A 13,834-nucleotide genomic window follows, 5' to 3' on the forward strand; every position below is an offset into this window, starting at 1 on the left:
TATATGCGTGCACTGCATATTTATCTGTAAAAATGTAGTATTGCTTTTCACGGTTGTATATTTTACATAAATGATATATTTTTCATATTCTACAACCTGCTTTTTACTCAACATTACATTTTCAAGACTTATCCTTATTAATACATACACATCTAGGCCGTTGAATTTTTGGAGAGTACTCCATTGCATGACTAGACCACACTGATTGTCTAGTTTCTTAGAAGAACAGTGTCTACTCTTCAGTGTTTTTCCACCTCCCCTCCCCCCTCCTCTTCAGCCCTGTCTGGTTTGTCTTCCACCCTCATCGCACCACTGGAACTGCCCTGGTCAGGTGTCCAGTCACCATAGTGTTGCTAAGCCCCATGGGTGTTTTCACCCAAGTAAGATCTCATGACATTGACCTCTCTGCAACATTTTTCTCTGGATTACTTCTTCCTCCGGAGACCCTCTTCCTTCCTCCTCCCTTTCTGAGCTCTCAACTGCCATGTCCTTCATGGGCTATCAGTGGTTCTCAATGAGGGTGGGGCAGCTTTGTTCCATAGGGGTCACGTGACAATGTCCAGAGACATTTTTGGTTGTCACATGGTGAGGGCTACTGGCCTCTGGTGGGTAGAGGCCAAGGATGCTGCTCAACATCCTATAAGGAATAATCCCACACTGCAAAGCATTATCCAACACAAAATGCTAATGGCGCCGCGGTGGAGAGGCCCTGGTGTAGATGCTCGTTTTCTGTGAGGTTCTGGTCTGAGCACCTCAACTGCTCATTGGGCCTGTGGACAGAGCTGGACAGGCTAATGCGCTTCCTAGGATTCCTGACTGACAGCCTTCCCTGGAGGCTGGACTCACCCGGACGCTGGGCCGCTCTGGAGGGACCTCCGACACCATGTTGTGGTTGGAAATGTCACTGTTGGTGGTAGCCGGGCGTTTCCCACCTGCTTTATTGGACATGTCCAAGGCCGATCTGATTTCACGTTGACCCGAAGAGAAGAAAGAGGCTATTCAGAACCAAGAAACAATGGAAACCTCCATCCCTGTCCCACCCTGCCACCCCCTGTTCCAACATCAGCACAAAATCAGATCCCTAAGTGCTATCAAGAGGTCATCTCAGCTGCTCCCTCAGCTCTCCTGAGACTATCTGCCAGTAATCCCGGGTGTCTGCTCTTCCTTTCCTGTGAACTTACTGAAAAAACCTCAACCCTAGGACTCTGGAATTCCTTTCCCTTTTCATTTAAAAGACACAATAGCCCAGCGCACTGTGAGAGTCATTTAATTATCGTTCTTCTTTCCCTCACTGAGCCAAGATGCAGAGCGAGTGGAATTAGCATTTGGCTCCCGTGGTTGTATCTGATTCCCTCACAACTCCCCTCCGAGGCCCTGGGTGATGTGCCCACTCAGGCCTGTCTCGCTCCTCTAGCTCAGCCTGTGAGAGGCACCAACCTGGGACCTGCTCCATTTTGGGAAAAGTGGACCAGGGTGTCAAGCCAGAGGGTCTCAGCAGCGTCCATCCTCCGAACTGAGGGGCGTGGCCCTAAATCCCTTTGCTCTCCTTTCCCCCCCCCCCCCCGCCCCCTGCTCCTTCCCAGCTGCGAAGTGTGGAGGGAGGTGGCCCACGATGGAGAGAACAGGCAGGGAGTGGGGCAAACCTACGTTTTCAAGTCAAATTTTTTGTTTTCTTCCGGGACCTGGCCAGTCACTGGGTGTAGAAATGTGTTCCGTCTTTCATTGTGGCTGTGGAGGCAAAAGAGAGAAATCGTGGTCAAGACGAAGAATGCAGAGACACCGCAAAGGGTGGAGAGTCCCTGGGCAGGGAGAGGGATGGCGACCACGTGGGAGCTCGTCCCCCTGTCCTCCAGTGGGATCCTGAGGCGGGTGAGATGGAAGCAAACAGAAGGCCGGGCTGTGGAGAGAGCAGCGCAGTCAGGTTGGGGGAGACACCTTTCACTGGTCAGTGTTCACTTACTGGAGACCCCTGAGGCTGGAAATGAGCCCCATGTAACCTGTGGTCGTCCTGGGCAGGTGTGGGGTGGGCAGGGGACTCCAACAGCCAAGATTTCACGTGTGGTATGTCCCCTCCCAGGGACAAGGCCTGCCAGTGCTCCACATAAAAACTGCTCACTCATTTCTGCTGAGAGAATCCTCCCATGACCTTGGACTCCTTCCCCTGCTGCTCTGTGTTCTATCTCTTAGGAGAAATGAGAGACACAGAAACTCCATTCCTGAGCTTGGGCTGGGACCCCCCCCCCCCCCCCGCCCCCCGCACCACACACACACACTCAGCCCAGGGTCTCCCAGGCTAAGCGTTACTGGGTATCGCTGAGACCTCAGGCGTGTCCCACAGTCGGGTTAAGTGCTGGCTCAGCAGTCAGATCTAATGGAGGGATGTGTGGCCCAGAAGTGGGGTGCTGTGAGGACAGCCTGCAGGAAGCAGGGGGCATGGGCCAGGGCGGGGTCAGTGCAGAGGCAGATGGGGAGCAATATTGTGGAGGCTCCTTTGGCAAGTCCTGCGGTGCCTCCCAGCTGACTGAACGTCAGGCCAGTCAGTTCCCTGGTGGCTCTTAGGGGAGATGGGGGGGGGGAGATGAATGTGGAGGGAGCTGGTACAGAGGGTCTGAGCCCCAGATGGCAGCCATTTGAGATGGATTCACCACCCAGGGGACCACCTGGCAAGAAAGTTGTAAGAGACGCAAGCATGCAGCCAGTGAGGGCTGGGAGGGTGCTGAGTCCTCCTCACCCAGCCCTGGGGAGACACAACCGGGACAGAGCCTGCTGAGGTTGTACCGAGGCTGTGGGTCCTCACACCGGCCACACCAGCACCCCCACAGCGGAGGGCCAGCTGGTCAGCTAGTGCCGCGGGAAAGAGACTGGAGCCTGGCCCCTTCAGCTGCACGAGAGAAGAAAAAGAACCTTGTGGAGACCCTTTCAATAGCCCCGGGACACATCCCAGCCCCTGGGCTGCCTGTTGAAGCCAAAGATAATATCAAAGGATATTTTTCTGGCTTCCAAACCAGCCATGTTGAGATCAAATTCAAAGCCATGTAGTGGATGGAAGCACAGCGGGGCGGTGATGGCCTAGGGCAGTGGTTCTCAACCTTCTGGCCCTTTAAATACAGTTCCTCATGCTGTGACCCAACCATAAAATTATTTTCGTGGCTACTTCATAACTGTAATGTTGCTATTATTATGAATCATAATGTAAATATCTGATATGCAGGATGGTCTTAGGCGACCCCTGTGAAAGGGTCGTTCGACCGCCAAAGGGGTCGCGACCCACAGGTTGAGAACCGCTGGCCTAGGGGGAAAGCTGGGTTTTGCGGCCTGGGCTTGCTGGCCAGGACCCTGTCCGGCCAGCGTCCACCTGGCCCGGGTTCTAACACAAGTATATTGATCACCTGCTCCCGCTTCTCAAACTCTCTTCCTTCCTCCCTGCCAGGTGCAACCAGGACGCTCTCCTCAACTTACCCACAGGGGACCTTCGCAAGGATGGGCGGCTGTTTTCAGGCACCCTCATCCCTGGCTCTGCCCCCCAGGGCCCAGGGGGTGGGCAGTCTGACAACGAAGGTCCTTCAGGTGCCAAGGACTCTGCTTTTCCCATGTGACACCGGGCACCTGTCCCCGCCCCAGTCCCCTGTGCTTTACACACTCCTGTGCTAACTCTGCTGACACCTTCCCTGCAGGCACCAGTACACATACACATACACATACATACACACTCACACACACACGCACACACGCAGTCTGCTGTCAGCTGGCACTGTTTTCAGGGCACCGCGAATTCCTCCCTGCCCCAGACGCTCTACCCAGCAACCCCTACAAATGACGTCCTCTCTCCAGCCCGGCACCGCCAGTTCCAGCACAGCTTCCCCTTGACAAGCACTGCAATGCAGCAGCCACGGACCTAACGGTCTCCCGCCTCCAGGGCGGGTCGGCAGACCCCCCACTCTGAAACCCGGGGCCTAGGAGCCGCCAACTCCGCCTGCTCTCACTGCGCTCGGCTTATGTCCGCTGAAGAAATCCCTACCTGACCCGGCGATCGGCCCGAAACTTCAACATCGTTTTGGCAGCTCTGTCCCCGTTCGGCAGCCTCGGAGGACCTCCCAGCCACCCTGCTCCTACCATCCTCTGAGCAGTAAGTCCTTCGGTCCCTGGCCGAGCTCCAGACGCTGCTGGTCCCCCCTCCCTCCCGGCTCTAGCACGAGGGAAGGGGGCGGGCTCTCCCCAGGTGGTGGGAAGGGTGCCCAGGTGCTCTACGGGGCCGGTGGCTCCCCAGCATCCAGCCCATCAGAGAGCTCCCGGCAGAGTAAAGCGAGCGGGGCGGCCCCTCCCAGTCCAAGTCCCCCAGGAGGACATGCTGAGACGGAGATAGGCGTATGGAGCAGGTGTACACCTTCCAGGTCGTCCGACCTCACTGAGCTAAGGACACAGAGCAGCTGGGCAGGCGGAGGAGTCTGGGGCTGGCATGCCGGTCTGCACAGCAGAAGCTCAGCCAGCCGACCTGGGGGAAGACAGTCAGTCTTCCCTGCCTGTGACTCCCAGCCCAGACGCTCCGATGCTGTGGGCTCAGGGGTTAAAGGAAGCTCCGGATTCGTGGGCTATTGCTGCCCGGACGCTGAGGTGGATCCGTCTCCTCTCTCCTCGCCCAGCCTGCCCAGCCTTCTTCTGTCTGGACAGGAGCAGAATGAGCAAAGCTTTGCCAAGTCCCCCGCGCGCGCCCTTTGGACACAGCGCCAGCGCACTTGCTCTCGGCTTGGGGTGGTCCAGCAGAGAAGCACGTGGAGCTAGGGAGCCAGAGCCGGTGGCAAGAACCAGCTTCTTTGCTCAGGAGAAACGGAAGGAAAGCTTCTTTCCAAAGCTCGTGAGGAAGAGGGCGGCGAAGGAGCTCAGGGGGTCACTGTGTGTTCATTTCTGAAAATCTTCCAGATGCGATATGATGAACTCCAGCTGGCACCGTCAGATCTGCTCAAGGGCAAGGGGAGCTGCGTTGTTGTTCACTCCCCTGAACTCTCCACACCGCAGATGGTCACGTTTCCCCTGCTCGGGGCATCCTCCAGGGCTTAGGGCCCTCGGGCTGCAAGGGCCGCTGAAGGTCATCTCCTCCATCCCCCGCCTCCAGGCACGCCCGCTGGCTCTTCAGTCAGTCTCCTTAAGTGCCTTGCTTGTTCGTAAAGCGTTCTCACAAAGAAGGCTCCAGACCCACTGTTGTCTTATACCGCCGAGATGTCCCTTCTGATACCAATTTCCAGTTCCTCTGGCTTTCCAGATCATTCCATTTTTGTCTTTGGGTGATAGAATCCTTTCTGACCAACATAGTTCCTTTTAGCAGCACCAGGCATTCTGTTGACATCATAGTCCGTTGTTATGGCAATTCTGTGATGTCACAACAGACACTGAAAGGGAGGGGCTAATCTAATTTTTGGACTGAGGGTAGAACTCAGTCAGAGGACAATGCAATCAGCGACCAGAAAAGCAAATGGACAACATTATTATTTAACCCATGATGGAACGAGCTGGTCGGATATAGCTGGGGCCTCAGCTGCTGATATTTAAGCAACGAATCCTAAATTCCAAAGGCCAATATACTCAGACATTAAGCGGTACGTTTGCAAATGCTTTGTCCTAATGACAAGAGGCTTTGGTTTCCAGATGCCACACCCTCCCACCAGCTACCTGCGCCCTGCTATGGGCAGGAAGAACAGGACCCTCTCCTGGTGCGCTCCTGAGGCGTCTGCCCATGCATAGAGGAACTCAGCATCTGCTGAATGAATGAGCCAGTGAATGAACAAAAGAAACTCGCCATGCTCTCATTTAATTTTTATCCACCTGCATTTGGAGTTTGACATTCTATCACCAAGGGCTTCCCTATCTCTGCTCTCTCTTAAAATTAATTACTTCCTCTCCACAAGAGAAGCTGTTTCTGCCCCCTCATTCCTCACTCAGCTCCCCTGCCTGGCTCCCCCTTGAATATCCAGCTTGGCTTGGATCCATCTTCATTAGGAGGGGAAGAAAATTAAGCTCATCGGCACAGGAGGAGGGGGCGGGGGTGCATTGGGAAAATGAGTTTTCTTCCTCTAGCAGCAAAAATACCCCCTTTTTCTTTCCGGCTGAGCTCAGGGGCCTCCCACAGCCTTTGCTTAAGTTGCAGGTTGAATTACTTCTCCCAGTGAGGACAGCACAGGGAATAGGAAGGAAGGCTCAAGGGTTTGCCCGGCTCTGAGATCCTTGGTTACATCAGCACGCGGCACCCACAATGTCTAGCCGGGGTTCTTTTCCTTCGCCACTAAATCGCACATACGGCAGGTTCCCATTGCAGGTTAGTCAGCAGGTGCAGGACACGAAAGGAGGAAGCAGAGAGGTAACCATGTCACTCTCCTCTGCCCTTTCTTCTGGGAGAGCAAAGGGCCTCCATTTCTCAAGGACAAGTGGTTATCCATCTCCAAATGGACCTCCCAAATGCCACCAGGGAAAGGCAGTAAAGTAGATTTGGGGGTGGAGGCAGGAGCACCCCTAAACTCCTGGGCTGCTCCCTAGGTGTTCACCTTGGCCGTTGTACCTATGAAGGCGGCCCCCATGGCAGTGCCATCAGTGGAAAGACAATTGGCTAAACCAGGCTTCTGGTCCAAGATCCAACGTGAATGAGCACTTTGATTTGACCTCTCACGTGAAAATGAGACACCTTCTAATCCTATAAAACAATAGCTGTAAACTTCCAAAATGCGAAATGATTTATGCATAAGAGATCATGGTTATGATCGTTTTTGCTTAAAAACAAAGCAATATGCCAGGTGCTGGATAGAAAATGACATCACATGGTCTCAGGCGCTAGCAGGCTGGGCATGTGGGGCTGGCGTTCCAGAAGTGCCAAGACCACTGAGTGACAAACAGAAGAGGCAGGTCCTCTCCGCTTGGCAGGCATCTGTCTCTCCATCTATTGGGGCTTTTCCACAGTTCAAGAGATGCTCGCAGCCTCGGCGTCCTCGTGACAGCCTCCCTGCAGGGAGAAGTGTCCTGGTTCCTCTCCAGGCATCCTCCCCAAGAGTCGGCCTTTGTCTGGAGTGATGTCTGGCACTGAGCAGTCAAAAGCAGCACATGCAACCTGGGTCTTCCCGGCCCCGTGCAGGCATGCATGCTTGCACACACACACCCCCAGGCTGGACGCCCAGAGCTCCCACTGTGATAAATATTAAACAACTGGAGAAAGACACTCAGCTCCTTGCAGCCCCGGGCCTCTCGGTTATCTGCCGTCCACCAGGCCGCTTCATTTCCATAGCTCCTGAGAATCTGCTGGTGAGAATTAGCCCTGGCCAGGCCTCCTCATCCTCAGACCGGCGCTGGCTTCTGGCCTTACAGCTCATTAGATGGAGAGAGGACGGCGAGGTGAGTGGGCGGCAGGGCGGCCTCTGGCCCATCCCTCTCGCTTCCTTCTTCCCCCAGCAAATTCCAAGCCAACGCTGTCCACACTCCAGGGAGGATTTCTGTGGTCAGAGGAGGAGAAGGTGGGGAGAGCTTGGCTTCCCCTCTCCTCCTCCCCCTCTGGATCGCATCGTTATTTTCAAGGCACTTTATCTGCTCCGGCATTCTGTCCCAATTAAAAACCAGCGAGGCTTACATTTCCAGCAACCCTGATGTGCCTGCTTCCTGGAGTGCCCCCAGGCATTCCTGGGAAAACATCCTCTCCCCAGCCAGCCTCTCCCCGCCGCCAGAGTCCCTCTGTGGTCCCCACTGCTGTTGCACACAGAGGAGGCCCAAGTGAGTCAGGCCTGGTGCCACCTCTGGGCATGTGCAAGTGAGGAGCCTCCTTTCCATGTGCTGCCCACAGACCCAAACACCAGGTCTGCAGGCTCTGGGGGCCCAGCTGCCGGCTTCGCACTTGCACTGGCTCCCTCTCCTCTCTGTCCCGGCCCCGCCCCTCCTCCTATGCCACCGTCATTTCCCACCTGGCAAGAAGAGGGTGTCCTCCTGCAAGCCAGCGAGCTTAGCCCTCTGAAGATGCTCAGTAACTGCGCTACTCTTTCCTGCTTAACTCTGCCAGTGCTCATACCCCCTCCCTACCCTCCTCCCCCGCAGGGGAAGGCCAGGCTGCCTGGGCGCTGCCTGGGCCCGCACCTCAGGCAGACAGCACAGAGCTGGCCCAGGGGCCGAGGGGTGGAAATCACGAATAAGACCCAGGTCTCCTCCCTCCCACCCCATGTGGATGTCCTTCCCCGAGTCTCACTGTAGCATCTCCTAACCCCTGCCCTGGGCCTCTGCCTCCCTTCTCTTCAATAACAGGAGAGGGGGAAGCCTAAGGCAGCGGGGAAGGGTGGGAGGGCCTGTGTCCTCTTTAGTCAGGGCAACGGCTCATTGTGTGCACGTGTACATGTGTGTAGGTGTATATATGTGTTTATGCATATGTCTGTGTGTGCATGTGTGAATGTATGTATGTATAAATGTGTGTATCTCTGAGTGTGTCTTTGTGTGTAGTGTGCATTAAGTAGTTTGTGCGTCTATGTATGTGTATGTGTGTTGTTTGTGAAGTATGTGTCTATGCCTAGTGTGTCTGTGTGTGTAAATGTGTGTGAATGAGCATCGTGGTGTGTAAATGTGTGTATGTTGCATGTGGTGTATGTCTATGTGTTCTGGTGTGTGCATGTGTCTATGTGTGTACATGTCTATTGTGTATGCATGTAAATTTGTACCTGTGTGTAATGTGTGTATGTGTAATATGTATATTTATGTTATGTGTTAGATGTATAGTATGTGTAAGTGTAGGCATGTCTATATGTGTGTACATGTCTACAATGTATGTGTGTCTATGTGTGTGCAATGTGTGTCATGTATATGTGTGTGTGGGTACATGTATGTAAATGTTTATGTAAATGTGTGTGTGCATGAATATCTCCCGGGGGAACTTCGTGGGGAATCTTCATGTTGATCTTCTACCCTAACTAGGACTATCTCATTTTCAAACTGATTATTTTGCTTTGTGATCTCCTTTGTCTTCTGAAGAATGAAGGTGACCAGGGTGGCTACTCAGCATTGCCACGCCGGTTATGAAAATGTGGACCTTCTGCCTTTTTGGTTGGTAACGAGCTACTCTGCCAGCCTCTGCCGCCTGTTCCCCACCCCCTCCCACCAGCCTGTGACCCGGCCCTCCCCACGTCTGGGTGACCCAGAGATGCCGCAGGGCCTCCAGGACTCCCGTGTCCTTCACATTGCTACATTACTGAATGCCGCTCCTGGGACAGCCGTTCCTTAACTGTCTGAACACAGTGTCCCTTCAAGTGTTAAAAACTGGTTCTTGGCCCAGAGATCGTCGTGGGCAGGATGCAGGCATGGCCCCTCACACCCTGTCCCAACGTGGAAAACTGGGCCACCCAGTTCCCTGGGGCCCCTCACACTCCCGTCCCTGCTTTGGTTTGCTCCCTGCGAGGGGAAGGACAGTGAGAGAGGGAAGGCAAGGAGCTCCCGTAGTGCCAGCTCCACATCTTCCTTCTCCCAGCCCTTCCTGCCCAGGGGCCCTGCTCAGCCAGATAGGAGGGGGAAGGAGGCTCCAGTCCCCTCCCCGCAACCTCCACGTTGCCTTCTCCTGACAGCCACGGGGAAGGAGTGCTGAGAGGTAGGGCAGGGCAATCATTAATTACCCCGCCTCCCCAGCTGAGCCCCACCCCAACCCCCTACCCTTCAGAGGCTGAGGCGGCCCAGCTGTCCTCTCGCCCGTGGAAGGTCACTCGCTCCCAGCTCAGCAGCTTTGTTTCTGGCCCCGCAGAGCTGTGACCGACCCGCCAGGAAGAATTCCACAAAGTAAGTGTTTGCATGAAGCTGGGCTGATGTCCCTCCTTCCACACCCTCAACAGCTACAAATGCCTTCTTGGGTCCCAATCCAGCAACGTGAGAGGGACAAGCTGTTCTATGCCTTAGTTTCCTCCTTTTAAGAATGAAACAATGGCAATAGCGACGTCCTGTTCAGACAGCACCACTTTCCCACCAGCCTGGACAGCAGAGGAGGAGAGGAGATAGTGCCGAGAGGGGGTGCAGAACTGAGGGAAAGAACCGCATGCAAGGACGTAGTCTCTGGTCCTCACGTTGGGAGGAAGGCAAGGCCCATTTTAGAGTCAGGGACACTGAGGCCCACGGTCCCAGCTATGGCGACAGGAGAGACAAGACAAAGTTCCCGTGTCCTTGGTGGCCCCAGTCCCTTCTATCTACCCAACCCAAGCTCTTTGTGTCCAGGAAAGAAAAGGAAGAGAGTTTCGTGGCCCAGGGTGATTCCAGCTCCACAGGCTGCTGGGGACACAGGGATGAAAGGCACAGACCCTCTCACTCGTGACCCCTGTGGGCATAGGTCTGGGGACTGTGTGGTGGGGGGGGGGAGGGGAGGAGAGCTGTCTGGGTATAGAGGTGTGGCAGGACAGCCACACCCACACTGCACACAGCCTAGCCTTCTTTGTCACTGTGCCCTGGCCAGCACCTCGCACATAGCAGGACCCGAATGGCTGTCTGATGGAGCGGCTGTGGAGGCGGGCTCGGTCTGCCCACGGTGCGGGCGGGGGCATATGCCTTCTGCTTTGTGGTGTTGAATTGTGAGTGGGAGAGGCAGGAGAGCTCAGCCTCAAATCCTCTCACGGGATCCCATGGGCCGGTTCTCCATCTGCTCCGGGCCCCTCCTCTCCCTGCCCCTCCCCTACTGGCCAGCCGGACTCTGGTAAGAGTCTACAAAGCAGAGGACTTGTCTGGGGAGGAGGAGAGCAATAACTCAATAGGAGTGGGAGAGCAGGAGCTGGGCGACTACTTCCGGAGGAAGGAGCCTTTCCCTGGGGGCAGGGGGAGGTGCACGGGGTGAGGGTGCAGAGGCAGGTGGGATGGCAGCAAAGCTCCAGGGTAGGTTGTTCCTGGGGCCCAGGGAGGCTCAGCTGCATGTGCCTCCTGGACTGGGAGTGAGAGGCCAGTGGGGACACACATGGATTGTGGGAAATTCTGAACATGTCCTTTGCCAGGACTGAGTCTGGAACGTCCCATATGCTTGGGGAGCTTGCCTAGTGCTCTGAGGGCAGAGGAATGTCCTGGATTGCTGTCTGCTGTGGTGGGCACCCAAAGGAGCATGGAGACGGGCCACCGGCGGAACCAGCCAGAAACCAGCCGTGCCTGGAGGGTCGCCGGTGCCTTCTCCCTCTAAGGACTGAGGACAACCACCAGAGCTCCTGTGGCATCTCAGAGCAGAAAAGCACGATGTGGAGGGAAAGGACTTGTAGACATTTGAAGAAAGTTGTCTGATGAAGACAAAGAATGGACCGTGCGGACTACCCTGAAGGAAAGGGGGGGGCAGGGCTCCCAGAGCCAAGAGTCGCTGCTTTTTCCTTCCTGGGCCTCAGTTTCTGCATCTGTAACCTGGACGGATACCGGAGTTGCTGGGGGGATTAAACAAGATCACACTGAACATCTAGGACAGCACTTTTCAACCTTTTCATCTCCTGGCACACATAGACTGATTACTACAATTCTGCGGCACACCAAGAAATATATATTTTTTGCCAATCTGACAAAAGTATAAATTTGATTGATTTACAAAAAAATAATAATAAAAGTGATTTTACCTATACTTGTATTATAAGGTTTTCTGGTACCAAGAATTAACCAATAAGGCGCAACCTTATTATGCAATCCTATATAATAATCCTACATAATAAAGAGGTAATATGCAAATTGACCATCATGCCCTCGCACAAGATGGCCAGCAGGGTAGGGCAGTTGTGGGAGACCAGGCCAGCAGGGGAGGGCAGTTGGGAGTGAACAGGCCAGCAGGGGAGGGCAGTTGGGGGAGACCAGGCCATCAGGGGAGAGCAGTTGCTGGGGGGGAACAGGCCTGCAGGGGAGGGCAGTTAGGAGTGAACAGGCTGACGGGAGGGCAGTTAGGGACAACCAGGCCAGCAGGGGAGGGCAGTTGTGGGGGGTCAGGTCTGCAGGGGAGGGCAGTTGGGGGTGACTGGGCCGGCAGGGGAGGGCAGTTGGGGGCAATCAGGTCGGCAGGGGAGTAGTTAGGCATCGATCAGGCTGGCAGGGGAGTGGTTAGGGGGTGATCAGGCTGGCAGGCAGAAGCAGTTAGGGGCAATCAGGCAGGCAGGCAGGCGAATGGTTGGGAGCCAGCAGTCTTGGATTGTGAGAGAGATGTCCGCTAAGGGGTCCCAGATTGGAGACCCCTTGAATGAATTTCGTGCACTGGGCCTCTAGTGTAAACAATAAGATGCAACCCTAGAATATGACCTATATATTTATGGTTCAAGATCGGACAGCTATTGCTGTGTTGGCTGTTGTTCTTTTTTATTTGACAATCTTAGGGAAAAGGGGTCAGTGCCCCTGATAAAGAGTCAGGTATTGCATGCTTTAGAAATTCTTGGGGCACACCGGTTAAAAATTGCTAGTCTAGGGAAGTGCTTGACACCCAATAGTTGCTCAGTAAGTGGCTGATGTCACAATCATTAATAAAGTAAAGGGATAAAATAAGACAAGTAGCACTATCTCAGATCTGTGCCAGCCAATTTAACAGCCATTAGTCATAGGTAGCTATTTACAATTAATGCATCCGAATGAAATAAAATTAAAATCCAGCTCCTCAGCCATACCGCCCACATTTCAATGGCGTCCGTGGCTGCCACAGTGGGTGGGGCAGCGGTAGCAGCTCCACGGGCAGGGCGGTCTATTGGACGGCGCGGGGCTCGGTGTCTCCAAGCCACTCTCCAGCTCTAACACTTAACTCCCGACCCGCTTGTCCTTCCACAGCTTGTGCTCAGGGTCCTCAGGGAATCACATGTGCCCTGAGAGTCCTCCGTTAAACAAAGAGGAAGGGGAACCTACTGCCAATAACAACAACAAAAATGTTGAAAATCTAAAACCAAATGATACATTTCAAAATCCAATTAAAATTAATGTGGATAATCCATCATTTTTGAATAGTATATGTATGAAGACCCCCCTCCAGAGTTTAAAACTATTGTTCCTAACAGCCCTACTGGGGCAGGTGGGGGTGGGCGAGGCATTAGGGAACGGTTATAGCATAGCTCCGGGAGGTGAGAGAGGAGAGATGAAAAGGGGAAGAGTCCAGGAGAAAAAGTCTAGACACACAGGGACGTGTTCCTCCTTTCTGACTGCCTTTTTTTTTTTTTTCCTTTTTGCTTGGATCGGCCAACTTCTGGCCGAGGCTGGAGGTGGGGAGAGGAAAAGTGGTCTGCAGGGTCTTTTGGTCTAGCGCAGTGGTTCTCAACCTGTGGGTCTCGACCCCTTTGGGGGTCAAATGACCCTTTCACAGGGGTCACCTAAGACCATCGGAAAACACATATATAATTACATATTGTTTTTGTGCTTAATCACTATGCTTTAATTATGTTCAATCTATAACAATGAAAATCCATCCTGCATATCAGATATTTACATGACGATTCATAACAGTAGCAAAATTACAGTTATGAAGTAGCAACGAAAATAATTTTATGGTTGGGGGTCACCACAACATGAGGAACTGTATTAAAGGGTCGCGGCATTAGGAAGGTTGAGAACCACTGGTCTAGAGCAAGACAAGCCAGCAGGAGGGGGCGAGGGGACCTAGGAGCTGCCACCAAGGACAGCGGGCCTTAGGAGGCTTCCTTCCCTGCACCTGCCCGGTCCCCACCAGGACCCCACCCAGGACCTGGATGGGAACCTGGTGCTAACACATGGGCACATGAAGCAGGGGCCAGGGGTCTGCTCGTGGGCCGGCTGTGGCTTAAAAGAGGGAGGACGGAAGAAGGTACTTCCCAGGGCCTAGACCCCCAGCCTGGAGCCCAGACCAGGAAAAAAGGGGCCCTGGGGAGAAAGGGAAAAAGGGGGG

General features: G+C 54.2%; 1 protein-coding gene across 1 annotated transcript in view; it reads right to left on the bottom strand.

The window, feature by feature from the left end:
• PLEKHA6 (pleckstrin homology domain containing A6) overlaps nt 1-13,834 on the bottom strand; it is a 54,559-nt gene that overhangs the window by 38,759 nt on the left and 1,966 nt on the right. Inside the window, 2 exon segments of the mRNA XM_023747888.1 lie at nt 818-961; nt 1,648-1,728. Of these exon segments, the coding sequence (XP_023603656.1) occupies nt 818-948 (131 nt within the window). The 5' untranslated portion in view covers nt 949-961; nt 1,648-1,728.

Source organism: Myotis lucifugus, unplaced genomic scaffold (assembly GCF_000147115.1).
Source record: "Myotis lucifugus unplaced genomic scaffold, Myoluc2.0 scaffold_1034, whole genome shotgun sequence".
Classification (NCBI taxonomy): Eukaryota; Metazoa; Chordata; class Mammalia; order Chiroptera; family Vespertilionidae; genus Myotis; species Myotis lucifugus.